At 40.3% G+C, this 18,640-nt stretch overlaps 1 protein-coding gene across 2 annotated transcripts in view; it reads right to left on the bottom strand.

Annotated features, from left to right (window-relative positions):
* Positions 1–10,871: 10,871 nt before the first annotated feature.
* The window catches only part of E2F3 (E2F transcription factor 3), a 91,142-nt gene continuing 83,373 nt past the window's right edge, over positions 10,872–18,640 (bottom strand). For both annotated transcript variants that reach the window (XM_025384359.1, XM_025384360.1), the window contains exons 5-7: positions 17,786–17,900; positions 16,344–16,479; positions 10,872–14,432 (exon numbers count right to left, since the gene is read on the bottom strand). In XM_025384359.1, coding sequence (XP_025240144.1) covers positions 14,170–14,432; positions 16,344–16,479; positions 17,786–17,900 — 514 coding nt within the window. In that variant the 3' untranslated portion in view covers positions 10,872–14,169. The remainder of the gene's footprint in view (positions 14,433–16,343; positions 16,480–17,785; positions 17,901–18,640) is intronic.

Below are 18,640 nucleotides of genomic sequence, written 5' to 3'. Positions count from 1 at the left end.
TTTAGTAGAGACAGGCTTTCACCATATTGGCCAGGCTGTTCTAGAGCTCTTGACCTCCAGTGATCCACCCGCCTCGGCCTCCCAAAGTGTTGGGATTACAGGTGTGAGCCACTGTGCCCAGCTAATTTTTGTATTTTTAGTAGAGACAGGGTTTCACCATTTTGGTCGGGCTGATCTCAAACTCCTGACATGCAGTGATCCGCCCACCTTGGTCTCCCAAAGTGTTGGGATTATAGGCGTGAACCTATAATATTAATAGGCACCCAGGCTATAATATTAATAGGCACCCAGGCTATAATATAAATAGGCACCCAGCCTATTTTTATCTCTTTTTATCAGAACCCTTTATTGCGGTGCACAGCAAGACAAATACTCAATCCATGGTGTGTTATTCTGTTATAACTAATTTAGAAGATTAACTATAATTAGATTAGCTATACATTGCGTAGTGAAACATCACATTTGGCCGTCTAAAGGCTAGTTGGTTGTTAAAGAACTTGTCAGTCACCTACCTTTATCCTTCTGAAATTTTGGGACCCAACCATTAAAAAATTATTTTTAGTTTTGTAATAATTTCACATACAAAAACTGTATATGTAACAAATGTTAATTGTGATGCTTAGTAATAAAATGAATACCTGTGAATTCACTGCTTAATTTAAGAACAAGGCAACAATACCATTGTGTCAAACTATTTCCAACTAACCAATTTTTTTTCATAGCTAATTCTTTTGGTAATGTATCTCAGAAGTTATCAGCAAACTCAAGGTCATCTAGATTTTCTTCTATGTCATCTTCTAGAAGTTTTATAGATTTGCATTTTATGTTTAGGCTTATGATCCATTTTGAGTTAATTTTTGTGAAAGATGTAGAGACTGTATCTAGATTTATTTTGTTGCATGTGAATATCTAGTTATTCCAGCACCATTCATTCAAAAAATGATCCTCTCTCCATTGAATTGTGTTTGCTCCCTTATCAAAGATCAGTTGACTATACATTTGTGGGTCTAGTCCACAGATGTATCTGTCTATTCTTTCACTGGTGTCATGTTGTTTTAGTCACTGTAGCATTAGAATAAGTCTTCAAGTGTCAGTCCTCTAACTTTGTTCTTCTCTTTCAATATTTGTGTTAGCTATTCTGGGTCTTCTGTCTCTCTACATAAATTTTAGAAAGAGCATGTTGATACGCAAAAAATAGCTTGCTGGAATTTTTATTGGGATTGAGTTGAATCTAGAGATCAATTTGAGGAAAACTGACATCTTCAAAATATTAAATCTTTCTATCCATGAACATGGACTATCTCTCCATTTATCTGGATCTTGGATTTCTTTCATGAGAGGTTTGTAGTTTTCCTCATGTAGAGCTTGTACATATTTTGTTAGGTTTATAACTAAGTATTTCTCTTTTTTGATGGTAATGTAAATGGTGTTGTGTTTTAAATTTCAAATTTCAATTGTTCATTTCTGGTATATAGAAATACAATTGATGTTGTCTATTAACCTTGTATCCTGCATCATTGCTATAATCACTTAAATTACAGGAGACTTTTTGTTGATTATTTGGAATTTTCTACATAGATAGTCATATCTATCTGCAAACACAGTTTTATTTCTTCTTTCCCAATCAATATACATTTTATTTACTTTCTTGTCTATTGCATTAGTTAGAACTTCCAGTATGTTGTTGAATAAAGTGGGTGAGAGGGAGTATCGTTATCATGTTCCCAATTTTAAAGGGAAAGCATCTAGTTTTTCACCATTAAGTCTAATATTAGCTATCGGGTTTCTGTAGATGTTCTTTATTAAGTTGAGGAAGTTCCTTTCTATTTCTAGTTTGTGAAAGTTTTTATCATGGATGAGGGTTAGATTGTATGAAATGTTCTTTCTGCATCTATTGATAGGATTATATGATTTTCCTTCTTTGGCCTGTTGATATGATCAATTACATTAATTGGTTTTTGAGTGTTGAACCAGCCTTGCATAACTGGACTAAATTCCACTCGGTCATGGTGTCTCTTCTTTTTATAGATTGTTGCATTTTATTAGCTAATATTTTGTTGAGGATATTGGCGTCTATATTCACAAAAGATATTTGCCTGTAGTTTTCCATTCTTGTAGTTTCTTTGTCTGATTTTGATGTTAGGATAATGCTGGCTTCATAGAATAAATTTGAAAGTTTTCACTCTGCTTCATTTTCTGGAAAATATTACAGACAATTGGTATAATTTCTCCCTTAAATGTTTGGCAGAATTTTATAGTCAATCCATTTGTGATGGCGTGCTTTCCGTTTTGGGTGATTACTAACGAATGATTCAATATCTTTAACAGATACAGGTTTATGCACATAATCTATTTCTCCTTGTATAAATCTGGTTGATTGTGTTATCAAGAAATTGCTCCATTTCATCTAGGTTACTAAATTTGTGGCCATTGAGTTGTTAATAATCTGCCTTTATTAGGTTTTTAACGTCCATGAGAGCTGTAGTGATGGCCACTCTTTCATTTCTGTTAGCAATTTTTTTTTCTCCCCCTTTTTAGGTAACCTGGCTAAGAGTTTCATTGGTCTATTACTTATTGGTTTTATTAATTTTATTGGTCTTTTCAATAAACCAGCTTTTGGTTTTATTGATTTTTCTCTATTGAGTTCCTGTTTCCAACTTCATTGATTTCTGTTCTAATTTTCATTATTTTCTTCTGCTTACTTTTGATTTAATTTGCTGTTTTTCTAGTCTCGTAAGGTGGAAGCTTAGATGATTGATTTTTAGATCTTTTTTCTTTTCTAACATATGCATACAATGCTCTAAGCAATGCTTTCACTGCATCCCACAAATATTGGCAAGTTGTATTTTCATTTTCATTTAGTTCAAAATATCTTTAAATTTCTCTTGAGAATTCTCTGATCCGTGTATTATTTGGAAGTGTATTTTGGGAGTTTTCCAGGTATCTTTCTGTCATTGTTTTCTAGTTTACTTTTATTGTGGCCCAAGAACACACTTCTTTTGACTTCTATTCTTTCAAATTTTTAAAGGTGTGTTTTGTGATTCAGAAAGTGATTTGTCTTGTGAATGTTCCATGTTAGTTTGAGAAGAATGTGTATTCCTCTGTTGTATGAAGTATTCTATAGATGTCAATTAGACTTAGTTGATCGATTCAGTTCAACTATGTCCTTGCTGATTTTCTGCTTAATGGGCCTGTTAATACTTTTTTTCTTTCTTTCTTTCTTTCTTTTTTTTTTTTTTTTTGGAGACAGAGTTTTGCTCTGTCACCCAGGCTGGAGTGCAGTGGCATGATCTTGGCTCACTGCAACCTCCACCTCCTGGGTTCAAGCAATTCTCCCGCCTCAGCCTCCCAAGTAGCTGGGACCACAGGCACGTGCCACGACGCCTGGCTAATTTTTTGTATTTTTGATAGAGATGGGGTTTCACCATGTTGACCAGGCTGGTCTCAAACTCCTTACCTCAATGCATCCACCTGTCTCTGCCTCCCAAAGTGCTGGGATTACAGGCATGAGCCGCCACGCCCGGCCCTGCTGTTAATTACTACTTGAGGTGTGTGAAAGTCTTCAACTATAATAGTGGATTTGTCTGTTTCTCCTTATAGTTCTATAAATTTTTGCCTCATGTATTTTGACACTATGTTTTTATTTTTGTTTTTGAGACAGAGTCTTGCTCTGTCGCCCAGGCTGGAGTGCAGTGGCAGGAACTCTGCTCACTGCGAGCCCCGCCTCCTGGGTTCACGACATTCTCCTGCCTCAGCCTCCCAAGCAGCTGGGACTACAGATGCCCGCCACCACGCCCAGCTAATTTTTTTCTGTATTTTTAGTAGAAACAGGGTTTCACTGTGTTAGCTAGAATGGTCTTGATCTCCTGACCTTGTGATCCGCCTGCCTCGGCCTCCCAAAATGCTGGGATTACAGGCATGAGCCGCCGCGCCCAGACTCTTGACACTCTGTTTTTAGGTGCATACACACTAAGGATTGTTATGTCTTCTTGGAGAATTGACCCCTTTATCATTATGTAATGCCCCTCCTTATCCCTGATAATTTTACTTACTCTGTAGTATGCTTTGTCTGAAATTAATACAGATCCTTCAGCTTTCTTTTGATTAGCGGTGTTCACATAGTATAGCTTTCTCCATCCTCTTACATTTTTAAAAAATTTTATTGTGGTAAGAACACTTAACATGAGGTCTACCCTCTTAACAAATTTATAAGTGTACAACACCATGTTGTGAACTATAGCCACAGTGTTGTATGCAGAACTTAGTAATCTTATATAACTGAAACTTTAGACCTATTGACTAGTTACTTCCCATTTCTTCCTTCCCTAGCTCTTGGAAACCACTACTCTACTCTCTACCTAGATACTATGTGTTTCATTGTTTTAGACACTCATGTAAACAGAATTACGCAGTACTTGTCTTTCTGTGACTGGCTTATTTCACTTAGAATTACGTCCCCAAGGTTCATCTATGTTGTCACATATGGCAGGATTTTAAAAAATGTTTTTTAAGGCTAGTCAAGTGAAGCACTGGGAGGGGAGAAGGAACAAAGAAATCTGTAACTGGTTGTGACCAATTAGTGGAAACATCACTGCACTTGGACCAGCTTAGATTTCCTTCTTTTTTTTAAGGCTGAATAATATTTCACTGTATGCACGCCTATAATCCCAGCACTTTAGGAGGCCGAGGTAGGAGGATCAGTTGAGGACAGGAGTTCAAGACCAGCCTGGCCAACACAGTGAAACCCTGTCTCTACTAAAAATACAAAAAATAGCCAGGCATGGTGGCGCATGCCTGTAATCCCAGCTACTTGGGAGGCTGAGGCAGGAGAATCGCTTGAACCCAGGAGGTGGAGGTTGAAGTGAGCCAGAATCTCTAACTTATGTTTTCGGTTGAATCTAGATGTTTTGTAACAGGTGATTTCTTGGTTATCCCCTTCTTTTCTTTTTTTTTTCTTTGTTTTTAATGGTTCATTCTGAATCCTAGCTATCTAATCTGCCATACTGATAGAAGCAAAAGTCCATCCAATGATTTTTTCTGTACTTACAACTAAGTTTGTTCTCTACTTGCTGGATTTTTCTCCTTCCCAGAACCAGGTGTGGGAATTGCTTCTACACTTTGTACCTTCCCCTGTCCTTTGGTATACTCCTATGCTTGCTCTGTTCTATAGCACTCACTCTATCCCTTAAAAGATACCCCAACTCTCAGTCAATGGTGATGGTAGTTCCTTTTTGACTAAAGGAACACTCATTCTTTGGTTTCTTGCCAAGGACAGAATTTAGCTTGTGTCTCTTTTTAAACATCTTGGGTCTCCTTCTGCTTCCTCCCATTTCTGAACACACACACACACATACACACACACACACACACACACACACACACACACACAGTCTTCTTCCTACCCATTTAAACATGTTCTTTTTGTTGGCATGTTTAAATTTTTATTCACTGACATCACTATTTCAGCTCTCTCTCCTATGGAATTGCAATACTCTTTTTTGTTCCTTGGGATTCCAGGGTATGGCTCAGAGCTAAATTCTTTTCTTCCTCCGTTTACAGCACTGCCCACATACTGTTCCGTCATTTGCAGATTGATTAGTTACTTCTGCAGCTGTTGCCATCAGTTACAAATGGCTTTAGATGAAGAGATAGGCATATGAAAATACTTTGCAAATTGTAAAGCCTTCTACAATGCTAAGGGCCATTCAGGCATAAGATATACACTATAATTTAGGCTTCAGCAGAGGCAAATGCCCCTGACTTTGATTGTGTAGAAAAAAATATCTTAAAGGCTTCTGAAGCTGAAAAGTGGTCTATACAAAAAGAGAAGTCTTTCAGGGGGAAATAGAGCACCCAGTTTAGAAGCTGCTGCCAATTTGATTCTTCCTACATTTGAATAAGCAAATCCATTTTAATCCACTACTAAAGAGAAAAGAAACACTGAGAAGTCTTCCAAACTTCTGTTTCTTAGTTGTTTCCATCTCTCCCAATTTGCTGTTGTGCCATAGGCTAAGAGTATAATGACCGCCATGCACCCATGAAGCATGGTTTGGAAGAGTAGAAGGAATTACAGGGCTGGTGGAGAATACAAACAGGGATCTCCCAGAAGTTCATGTTAATTCAAAATAATTAATTCATCATGATAGCCAGCCTGTGGTTCCAGGGAAAAGACTGGGAAGAGGCAGGTTTCCGATGTGCATATCTATGTAGAGAACTAAGAGACCTTATAGACACAGCAGAAAGAACATTGGACTAAGAATCTGAAGACTGTTCTTGACAAAAGAAAAATGGATCACAGAATTGTCCCTTGATGAAAACAGCTCCTTTCTGGCTGCGAGGTGGCCTTCCAACTCAGACGCTATGATTCTCTGATCATTACCAGTTGACATGGTTTTGTCAGAGTTGAAAAGTCAGCCCTTGGTTAATGTTTTTGGTTTATTGGTTTATCTCAATTCCCTGGGCTTTAATATCTGTGTCTCTGTATTTGCGTGAAGTCAACCACTGTAGTTGATGTAGGCCAGCCTGTCCTTCACCAAGGCACTAACTCTATTCGTGGTACGAGAAACACCGAAGTCCTAAAACAGCATAATGGAAGCAAGACTGGATTTTCCAATGTTGCTTCTGAGGCAAGTCCCTGATTACATGCAACTTTGTCCCTTCTCTCTTTTCCACAGCACTTGCCAAACACTTCAGCATCAGGAGCTCCAGAACTTTTTCACAGTGCTCTTCACACACAAAAAGCGTAAGAGTAATGCCTGCTTTTCTAAACATTTCAGAATACATTTAATAAATTCTGTTTGTCTTTCAGTCTTCAAGTCCCAGATTTAGGGGCACAACGAGAAAGACTTGCCGTTTGTATTCTACGGAACACTGTAACTTCCTGCTATGAACGTCACTTCCTTAACGTCTGATTGACTCCAGGCTAATGAAGTCTATGTAATCAGTGCAGAAATTCTTCTCAGTATCCCGGTGTATGACCTACAATTTAATTTTGTCATTTTCTTTCATATCATGGTTATAGATTAGATCTAGATTGGGGCTCCCCAGCTCCTTGATCCTAGAAAGGGAATCCATTGGTTTATTTTGAATCATGCCTACTTGGAGAGTCATCTCCAAGCACTCTTGCATTCAGATGCACAGGCTTGGGCTGGGAATTGCTCCAAACCACCCTAGATCAGGACCTCTGTGGCTTTGTAGAGCTTTCCAGTGGCAAGGCTACATCTGTCTTCCATTTCCATTCCTTCCTGTAACCATCTGTCCTTCCAATTCTTCCAAAAATGGCTTCAGTCAGAAAAATAGCTCATTTGAGATCTGGCCTTCCGGTTTGCTTTTCCTAGCTAAAACTTGTTTCTCCCCTAACACGACTGCAAACTTCTCTTCCTGACAGGACCTAGGCCTTTTTAAATTTGGGCTCCAGCACCTAGAACAGTTCCTGGCATCCAGCAATCACTTTATATTCATTCAAAGAGTAACTGACCCTGTTTCCCTTAATGGCCACTGAATCACTGAATACAGTTCACTGTTCTGTATTAGTTGTATATTCTATCTCACAATATTACTACGACTGATTTGATTTCTTCTTCTCTCCCTCCCTTCAGTCCTCCTTCCCTCCCTCCTTTCCCTTCCTCCCTTCTTTGGGATCTCCCTGCTGAAACTGATTTATAAATTTTCCCCAGAGCGAAACCCATTTCTGAAACAGTACTTTGAGTAAGGTTCTAAATTACAAAATATTCACACATCCCAGTCCTATATCAACTTTATTTTTTATTTTTATTTTTGAGACAGATTCTTGTTCTGTCGCCAGACTGGAGTGCAGTGGCATGATCTTGGATCACTGCAACCTCCACCTCCTGGGTTCAAGCAATTCTCCTGCCTCAGCCTCCTGAGTGGCTAGGACTACAGGCGTGCGCCACCACATCCAGCTAATTTTAGTATTTTTAGTAGAGACGGGGTTTCAGCGTGTTGGCTAGGATGGTCTCGATCTCTTGACCTTGTGCTTCCACCATGCTCGGCTAATTTTTTTTTTTTTTTTGGTATTTTTAGTAGAGACGGGGTTTCGCCATGTTTGCCAGGCTGGTCTCCTGACCTCAGGCGATCCATCTGCCTCGGCCTCCCATTTGCTGGGATTAAAGATGTGAGCCACCACGCCCGGCCTGTATCAACTTTTTAAAGAATATAGCACTACCAGGTTGATGCAAATTCATCTTGTCTACATTACCTGGGGTCAGGAGTTCGAGACCAGCCCAGCCAACATGGCGAAATCCTATCTCCACCAAAAATACAAAATTAGCTGGATGTGGTAGCACGCGCCTGTGGTCCCAGCTACTCGGGAGGCTGAGGCAGGAGAATCGCTTGAACCCAGGAGGTGGAGTTTGCAGTGAGCCAAGATCAGGCCACTGCACTCCAGCCTGGGCGACAGAGTGAGACTCCATCTCAAAAAAAAAAAAAAAAAAAAAAAGAAGTTAAACACAGAAAGCTACATGTTGCATGATTCCATTTGTAGGAAACATATGGAACAGGTGAGTCCATAGGGACAAAAAAGCAGAAAGCAGGCACTGCAAGGTGTCGGGGATAGGGAGTAAACTGCTTTATGGACACAGGTTTCCTTTTGGAGTGATGAAAATGTCTTCTGGAACTAGACAAAAGTCATGGCTATACAACAGTGTGAATGCTATCAAATGTTACTAATGGTAAATTTTGTTACGAAAATTATACCACATAAAATATATAGTACCTTATATATAAGCATTCTATAAACTTTACATATTTTTTTTATAGCAAAATGAACAAAATTGTCTCTCAAACAGGCAATCACCTAAGTATATTATTAAATACATTTTTAGGCCGGGTGCGGTGTCTCACGTCTGTAATCCCAGCACTTTCGGAGGCCAAGGAGGGTGGATCACTTGAGGTCAGGAGTTCAAGACCAACCTGGCCAAGACAGTGAAATCCCATCTCTACTAAAAATACAAAAATTAGCCGGGCCTGGTGGCGGGCACCTGTAATCCCAGCTACTTGGGAGGCTGAGGCATGAGAATTGCCTGAACCTGAGAGGCAGAGGTTGCAGTGAGCCGAGATCACACCACTGCACTCCAGCCTGGACAACAGAGCAAGACTCATCTCAAAAAAAAAATTATTTATTTATTTTTTAAATCACTGAATGTTATGCAGCCTTTGAAGAGCATGAACATGATCTACAAGTACTCACATGGAAAAATGTGACAGCGATAAAAAGCTTCAGATCAGCGTATATGGTATGACTTACGTTAAGTCATGTTATAACACACATGCTCACCTATAATCCCAGTACTTTTGGGGGCTGAGGGGGGAGGATTGCTTAAGGACAGGAGTTTGAGGCCAGAATGGGCAACATTACACGACTCCATCTCCAGAAAAATAAAAAAAAAATTAGCCAGGCTTGATGGTGCACGCCTACTAGTCCCACCTACTCAGAAGACTGAGGCGGGAGGATCACTGGAGCCCAGGAGTCTGAGGCTGCAGTGAGCCATGATGGTGCCACTGTACTCAAGCCTGGGCAACGGAGTGAGATCCTGTCTCTAAACAAAAACAAAAACAAAATAAAATAGGTCGGGCATGGTGGTTCACCCCTATAATCCCAGCACTTTGGGAGGCCAAGGCGGGTGGATCACCTGAGGTCCAGAGTTTGAGACCAGCCTGGCCAACATGGTGAAACCCCGTCTCTACTAAAAATACAAAATTAGCCAGGCGTGATGGTGCATGCCTGTAATCCCAGCTACTCGGGAGGCTGAGGCAGGAGAATCGCTTGAAACCAGGAGGTGGAGGTTGCAGTGAGCTGAGATTGTGCCACTGCACTATAGCCTGGGCGACAGAGCCAGGTTCTGTCTCAAATAAATACATAAATACAAATAAAATAAAATACACACGTTCATGCACAGATATGTGCCTAGAAAATGACTGGAAGGATAATACAAGAAAACTGAGAACAGTGGTTATCTCTGGCATGAATAGCACAGAGGGGCAGGTAATGACCCCCCTGCTTTTTTTAAATTTCATACCCTTCTATATTGATTTTGTGTGTGTACAATATATAGCACTTTGGGGTTTTTAAATGTAAGTTCAGAGTTAACAGTGTCACATGGCAGTCAAAAAATTCAAATCTGCTCCTAGATGGCGTTACTAGAAATAAACAATCTAGAACATGGGAGGTAATGACCAGATTTCAGAATTAAAGTGTACTGGCTTTATAACTCTTATGAGGCATCAAACTTGTCACTTTCTCAGTGTAAAAGTTCTTCAGTGTCTGAGAGTGGTTTCTGCACATGGTCACAGGGACAAGGTAAGTTCTGCTGCACAGAGGGTAGAGCGTACCAGAAGTGGTCACCAAATATTTGCTCAGTGTTCTCAGAGTCCCAAATACCATGTAAGGCAAACGACGTTTTAAGCTTTTGTTTAGCCTTTCTCGTTAACTTGTTTAAGAATGTTTTAAAAAAATTCAATTAATAGGCTGGGCGCGGTGGCTTATGCCTGTAATCCCAGCACTTTGGGAGGCTGAGGCAGGCGATCACTTGAGGTCAGGAGTTCGAGACCAGCCTGGCCAACATGGTGAAACTCTGTCTCTACTCAAAATACGAAAATTAGCCAGTCGTGGTGGGAGGTGTCTGTAGTCCCAGCTACTCAGGAGAATGAGGCAGGTGACTTGCTTGATCCCGGGAGGTGGAGGTTGCAGTGAACCGAGATTGCGCCACTCCACTCCAGCCTGCATGAGTGATCAACTCTGCCTCACAAAAAAAAAAAAAAGAGAGAGAGAGAGAAAGAAAGAAAAAGGAAAAAAAAATTAAATTAATAGAGGAGCATAAGATAATATTAAAGAAAACCCATCCACAAGCCTGAACTCTTAAAAAAAAAATCATTTTATTGATCCTTTACCATACAAAATTTATTCAAATTACACCCATTTGAAGTGGTAAGATCACAGCTAGAGAACAGGTCACCCTGTAACAAATCTATTTACAAAATCCATCATAAAAGCTTTTTTTTTGTGGTTGTTTTTTACATTATATTACATATTTTCTTTTTTAAACTAGCGTACAACACAAAGCTAAACTGATTCGTAGTTTGCCTACTCCCAATTTTGGGAGAAATACTTCCTTTTTACAAAATCACGTACCCCGTAGGAAGACAAATTCCCACACCCTGACAATTGCCACCCGACTTACTCTGCAAGCCATCTTCCTTCAAATCCCTCCCTCTCATACACACGAGTTGTCATGCACACACTGAATTCTTATTTTCTTTTTCCTGAAAGCTTAAGCTTTAAATACTGCAATTTTATTTACAGATCTACACATACAACAAAAAAGAAAACAAGAACCACAACAAAGAACGGAAAAAACAACAAAACGAAGTAACACTCTTAAAAAATCACAAACCAGCTAGAAAGTATTCTGGCAGTGTTTACAAATTAATTGCTATTTTTATACAAAATTGCTAAATAATGAAAATGTGAGTAGACTACATATCCACTTAAATAAAACGATTGCTATGCACAACTCTGTACATATAAACACATACCTAACACTGTTTGACAGCTCATGTGTTGCCCTTTATACATTTTATTTTCTAAGGCTCACGCAGTCATAATTCGCACACTTGTAACTTTTAGCCATTTCGTGTGTGAGCTTTAATAGCAGCAACTCAATGGTACCAGGAAACCTGCATACTTAGTACTTAAAGTAACGCAAATACTGTAGTACTAACCCACTTTGTGTGCCGGATACTAAGTCAAAAAGAAAAGTACTTAATGCAAACAAAATACAGTATGGACATCTAATTAATGTACACCAGTTAAGCCCAGTAACTGGAAAAAAAATCTTATGCATGAAGGAACTTTTAAGACTTATTAGTATTCCTTTCATTTTTAAAACAATAAATACGGCATTACATTATGAAAAATTTCAACAAAACACACAACAATCTAGCCAGGTGAGCTCAGTCTTTAGACTTTGGAAAAAATCAGCTTTGTGCAGCTGGCAAAGAGAATTACACAAAGCTGGAAGCAGAGGCAGCTAACCAGATGAGATAAATATGGGAAATGGGGAAAAGCTTGGCATAAATGGTTTCCCATACAGGAAAAAACCCCACAGTGCATTTCCAGTAGGCACTTGACACAAAGCTCCCTCTCCCTCCCCCACCCCAATGCTTCATCTAGGACCACACCGACATTTTGTACCAAGTCCAGTGTGTGTGAGGGGAGGAGGCCAGGGATGGAGGCTGAAGAAGAAAAAAGGAAGATAGTCTGCACCTTTGTTTTTCTTCCCAAACATACACCCACGCATACCCACACAAAGAGTTTAAAGTGCTGGTGTCATCTGTCTTGACCCCACCACCACTTTGCATATTGTGGAAATCTACCTGGAGTAAACTGGCTGGGGCTCTTGTGGTTTTTTGTTTGTGTTTTTTTTATTTTTTCCTAAGGGATATTTTCAATTCAATTAAACATATGAGTTGAGTGCCTACTATGTGCCTACCATTGAGTCAGGCACATAGCATTTCAATTTAACTGTTCGTTTTGAGGTTTGTTCTTGATCTGACTCCCTCATTCCCGCAGTCCTTAGCATCCAAGGAATGGACCGGAGATACTACGCCATATTCCCAGGGGGAGATGGCCACTGCCACCTGCCCGAGGGAAGGCCATTCTTGGACACAACTGGTAGGATTTGCAGCTGACACAAAGCCTCCAACTTGGGACACCATTCCTGAAGAGTAAAGCGGGAGACGCCCTGGCATTGTTTTGCTTCATTTTCTACGTCCCCGACTTCCCTTGGTCCAACTGATTCCTTCATAGAGGAAGGGGAACGGGGTCTGGCCAGAACTATTCCAGCCCCCGACACAGGGCTGCTCCCTGTTCCTGCCAGCTTAAGGAAATGCCACTCACACAATGGGGATGTCTTTCTCCCTAGAGGTCTCTCCATCTGACCCCATCCTGAGAAGTGGTCTCCCTGAGTGCGGTGTAAGAGAGCCCTTTCCCCCGTCACAGGGGCCCGGGAAGCCCAAGGATGGAGGGACCCATGCTTGCTGCTCCTTGGGGCTGTTACGTCATCTGACCTGGTTCTCCTTTCCAACGGGCCACCCATGTCAGCAAGCCCCAGGACTGACTCGCTCCAAGCTCCCCCTCCTGGGAATGGAAGCACGATGGGACAAAGCTCCTTGCAGAGGCTGATAAACCTTAGATCACACAGGTTTAGATGCTCGATCAGTAGAGGTTCTCTCCCTCTGCTTAAGTAATGTGAATTTGCAAAAACCGCTTCAAAGTAAACAATTAAATTGAAATGGTGATGGGTGCCACAGGAATGCTTAAATGGCAGCTAAAACAATAAAAAGTCTAAAACAATCCACAAAGAACTAAGTAGGCATTTGCTACAAATCAACTGGAAACTCACAAACACATTGGGGACAGGGGAATGGGAGTGGTTCATGGAGACAGGAAAATCCACAACAGCTTAGAGTGGCAGAACTCTACTAGTCTTCTGTATCTGCAACAAGTATATTTGAAAACAGGTTCTTCAATCAGAAGGCTGTGGAGGTTTTCTTGACCTCCTACTGGGACACACAGTTCATAGCTTAAACTGAATTACGACAGTAATTTAAATATTCCTAAGAAGAGCTGAAGAAATCCATTTCATACTTTTGCATGACTTCAAGTTTGCATTTGCTGCAGTTCCATTCCATATTAGCAGACCCCAAAGACATGCATTCTGCGGAGAAGGCACGGCTTGAAATGCTATTAAGGAAGATTGCTGTTTCCCAGCGGGCCAGGTGGCCAGACCCCATTCTACAGCCCATCCGTCAGGCACAGCAAGCCAATCCGGGGAGGAAGGAGGAAGGAAAAGTCGGGGTGAGAGACACCTGATTGCACATTTTCTCACTTGCTGACTTAGCCAGGAGATCTTGGAGCCTGGAGCAAAGCAGGGCTTTCCCAAGGGAGCCTGCAACTGTGCGTTTAGACAATTTGTTTATTAATTTTTTAAAAAAATTCATTAAAATGTCAGCTTTCTTCTGAAGTTTGTAGTTTACTTCATGATACTCTCTTGGAGGAAGAAGGTAGGAAGGGACAACACTGCATGACAGATGTTCTGGTTCCATGATAAAAAAATATCGGTTTTTAAGGAGAGTTCACACGAAGCATAATCAACTACACATGAAGTCTTCCACCAGTGGGAGCTTTTCCAAATCGTAAGCATCAAAGAGATCGCTGATGCCTTCCTCCTCCCCGAGGCTCAGGAGATAGTCCTCTTGCAGCAGGGGAGGCAGTAAGTTCACAAACGGTCCTTCTAGGTTGGAAGGAATTTGGTCCTCAGTCTGCTGTAAGAGGTTGGCTGGGGAGGCCAGAGGAGAAAGGTTTCCCATAGAAATTGAGCAATCGCTATGTCCTGAGTTGGTTGAAGCCAAGTCTGAAAGGAAAACATGGGCGGAAACAAAAAATAAGTTAGAAAAATCAAATGAATTTTTCTGGAAGAATGTGTATGTTGCTGTTAGAAAAAAGCATGCGCCTTCTGCTAATAATGACAATGAGACGACTTTATGATGCAGATCACCTTTTATGCTAACAGATACAAAAAAGTTCCTTGCCACCTCCTCCCCCTTTTAATTTTTGAGACGGGGTCTTATTCTGTTGGCTGGAGTTCAGTGGTGTGATCATGACTCACTGCAGTCTTGAACTCCGGGGTTCAAGGGACCCTCCCACTTCAGCCTCCCAAGTAGCTGGGACTCCAGGTGTGAGCCACCATGCCTGGTTAATCTTTTTTTTTTAGAGACAGGGTTTTGCCACGTTGCCCAGTCTGGTCTCGAACTCCTGGGCTCAAGCGATCTGCCTTCCTTGGCCTCCCAAAGTGTGGAAATTACAGGTGTGAGCCACCACGCCTGGCCATCTTTTTTTGGCCCTAGTCTACTCACTCATTTTTCAAATAACTAGTCAATAAACAAGAATGTATATAGCTTCAACGATGAGAGGATAACAAGTTCAAAAACTTCTCTCTGCTATCTAGGTCAATTGTTTAAAGAAAATCAAAACAAAACAATATATACATACTGAAAAGTTGACTTCCTAGTAGAAACTCACCAACTGAAAAAAGCACTTTTTCTTAAGAGAAGGCATCTTGCTATGTTGTCTATGCTGGAGTGCAGTGGCTATTCACAGGCAAGCATAGCTCACTCTAACCTCGAACTCCAGGGCTCAAGTGATCCTGTTGCCCCAGCCTCCCTGTAGCTGGGACTACATGCAGAATTCACTGATTTTAACTCAGTCTTTTTTGAACAACTAGCTTATTAAAAAGATCTCTAAAAATACATTTAAGATATATCCACTTTGCATTTCTGTGGTGAAAAAAGATGGCCTTTTGTTTTACCATTTCAGGTGCTGTACTTTTGCTCAGTATTAAATCAGACTTATTCACTTAAATCACCCTTATTCTTGCTGCTATGTAAGGAGACAATAAGAAAAAAAAAAAAAAAACTTGCATGTATATCCTCAAGCTAGGAAATGGGAAAAAATACATACTGCAAAGAGCTTCCTTTGCTCTTTGCAGAGCGGGAAGAAGTTAGACTTCTTTTCTTTTCATGTTTCTGAGCCGGAGTCTCGCTCTGTTGCCAGGCTGGAGTGCAGTGGTGGATCTCGGCTCACTGCAACCTCTGACTCCCTGGTTCAAGTGATTCTCCTGCCTCAGCCTCCTGAGTAGCTGGGATTACAGGCACACGCCACCACGCCCAGCTAATTTTTGTATTTTTACTAGAGACAGGGTTTCACCATGTTGGCCAGGATGCTCTTGATCTCCCGACCTCGTGGTCCACCCGCCTCGGCCTCCCAAAGTGCTGGGATTACAGGCGTGAGCCACCGCGCCCGGCAAGACTTATTTTCCTAAGGTTCTCCTCCCATATCCTTTCCCCATCTCACTGGGGGGAAAAGAAGACAAAAATTCTCCAACAAAGGCTTTTCTCGGCAAACCTTTTTCATTTCCCTCTCTGATGAGCTCTGCGGTGTCATTCAAAGGTGTGTGGTCAAGTGTCTCTGATGATCCACCAAGACAGTTCACAGCTTTGCTCCTCACTTTAGCTGGTTTTCAAAAACACTGCGAGGAAATATTCTCTGCCAATAGCAAAAGTCTGAAGTGACTCCATAAGTGGGTGAAGGAGCCATTTTTCCAAAATCATTATTTTCTTCTGCAAACCAGTCAGAATGTCTTTTAGAACATGTTACCTAATAACAACAGAAGTTTTTGTTTCTTGCCTAGAGCTTGTGGTTCCAATACAGATGGTTCTAGTCACCCTCATTTTTAGTTTCCAAAAGACAAAAGTGGAATTTTTACCTTTGGAAGTGGGTTTAGGGATATTCCCATTGTGGTCTTGGTTGTTTGTTTTCATTGGACTGTGTGTTTCAGTCTCTTCTGGACATAAATAAACCTCAATGGGCCCTTGGGTACTTGCCAAATGTATTTGTAGGCTCTATGAACAGAAATGGGAAAAGTTCGAATCATAAGTTCTTTTAGAAATAAAAGCCATAGTAATTTTTATCTAAAAATGGAAAGTAAGAACAATGTTCACTGTTCACTTGCTTTTTCCCTACTAGTCCAACTCTGTCAAAGACGGTTACCCTCTTGAGCAGGGGTCAGCAAACCACAGCCTAAGGGCCAAATCCAGTTCACCAAGTGGCTTTGTAAATAAAGTTTTATTGGAAGAGAGTCACACTCATTCCCATTGTTTATTATTGCCTCTGGCTGTTTTCATATTCAGTGGCAGAGGTGCACAGTTGAACAGTCCAGACACAGGTTGTAAGGCTCGCAAAGACAAAAATATTTACCACCTACCTGACAGTCAATGAAAATGTTTGCTGAATCCTGCCCTAGAGAAAGAAAACTTTTTTGGGGGGTTTGGGGGAGGGGAGAGTCAGTCTGAAAATAGCACAATGGGTGAGGTGAATTGTGTTCTTTGGATATATTCTTTTTCTGCAAATGATTACAAGGTCCTTTAAGTGTTCCAAATACAGTATTTCCATGTTATTGTTTCTTTATGGTAGGACTTTTTCATGTGGAACTGTATACTGATGAATAGTATTCTTAAGTGCTAGGAACTGCATCTATTAAGAGAATGCAGCGTACTAACAGTTAAAAATCTTTTTCATCTAGGTCAAAGAGCTATTATTATCTTTTAGGGTAAGAAGTCTACCATAGATGGAAGCGTGTAACTTTTATTCTCTTTTTATCTCCTATGGATTTTCTTTTTACTACAGCTCTTTATGTTATAGTTGTAGTCTAGGCCTCTATTATCCAAGTATATCTGAAAATCATAAAAATATGCCCCCTACTTTCTTACAATATTCTAGTCTGTCAGCTAACCCAAAGCCCCATTTGATCTCTCAAAATGTTATAAACTAGGGAGAAACTTTAAAACATTTATATATCTGTTTGTGGTGGGGACCATACACAGGATAATCAATATAAGCTTTCCAAAGCGATTCCAATTGATCAAAACCGTCTGATGACAAATTATGAAAAAGAGAAAGTACAAGAGGGACAGGGTATCATATACCACTTTGAAGTGAACATCCTGCTAGGTCAAAGTTAGGCTGTTTGAATACTCAATGAACATCAAACCGTCGAAATGTTTTAAAATGTATGGTTAAGTAAAATAAATGGGAAAGAACCATCAAGTTCATAGGAGGGGGACAGACTTTAACTATGAGTCAATGACTCTTCAATTTCAGGCATTCCAAAAAGATCTTTGCAGATGAACAAAGACGCTGTCTCCTTACCTCTATTGAGTCAGGCACTTCAAGTCTTGTTTCTGGAGGGGCTTTCACAACTATAACAGTTTGGTCTTTAAGGCCACTAATTTTTCGAATATCTTGATATGTAACATAAGCTAACGTAAAGAGTGTCAAGGAATCTTCCATCTAATTACCTCAGATATAAGTAGGACGAAAATGACAAAATAGGTGCATGGAAAATTTTAAAGTATTTTATGACTTAGAGAAGTATGCACATGTCTCCCCTTTCTGGACCTGCAAATGTTTAGGGTCTCCCATGAATCTGCATTTCTGGTTGACACTCTAAACAACTAAAGAAATGAATAGCTTTATCCCACCCATTTCTAAAAGACTATGGCTATGTAAAATATGAAACATAGAGACAGAATAGTTAAAATAAATGATCATATGAAAATCAAAAACTAAGTGGTCAGACATTTCATCTTGAAGCCAGGGCCCTTTGCAGCACAGGCATTCCATGAACTCCAATAAAGTGTTCTGTCACTTAAACTGAATGATGGCAGATTCCAATTTGCAGGAAAAAAAAATGTAATCTCTATTAGCCATAATTTTTTTGAAACTCCAGTTACTTCTATCTATAAGCAAGTGTCAGCAGCCACCGAATAAATAAATAAGTAACAAATACATTAGTGGGAGAACTCAGAATACTGCTCAGGCAGACAGCTTGTTTTCTTAAGTGCACCTGGGCTGGCTGTGATTATGTGTTGCCTACAGAAAAGAGTGCCATTACTTCTGTTAGAAAAATTATCCTTTGCGTGGTACTATATTAACTCTATCAATATTTCCGTGTTCATGAGGAAGAAAGCAGTTTCCAGGTGCTCTGCGACCTGAATGAATTTG

This window comes from Theropithecus gelada, chromosome 4, assembly GCF_003255815.1.
Source record: "Theropithecus gelada isolate Dixy chromosome 4, Tgel_1.0, whole genome shotgun sequence".
Classification (NCBI taxonomy): Eukaryota; Metazoa; Chordata; class Mammalia; order Primates; family Cercopithecidae; genus Theropithecus; species Theropithecus gelada.
The sequence above is the reverse complement of the archived record's forward strand: the minus strand, read 5'-3'. Positions and strand labels throughout refer to the sequence as shown.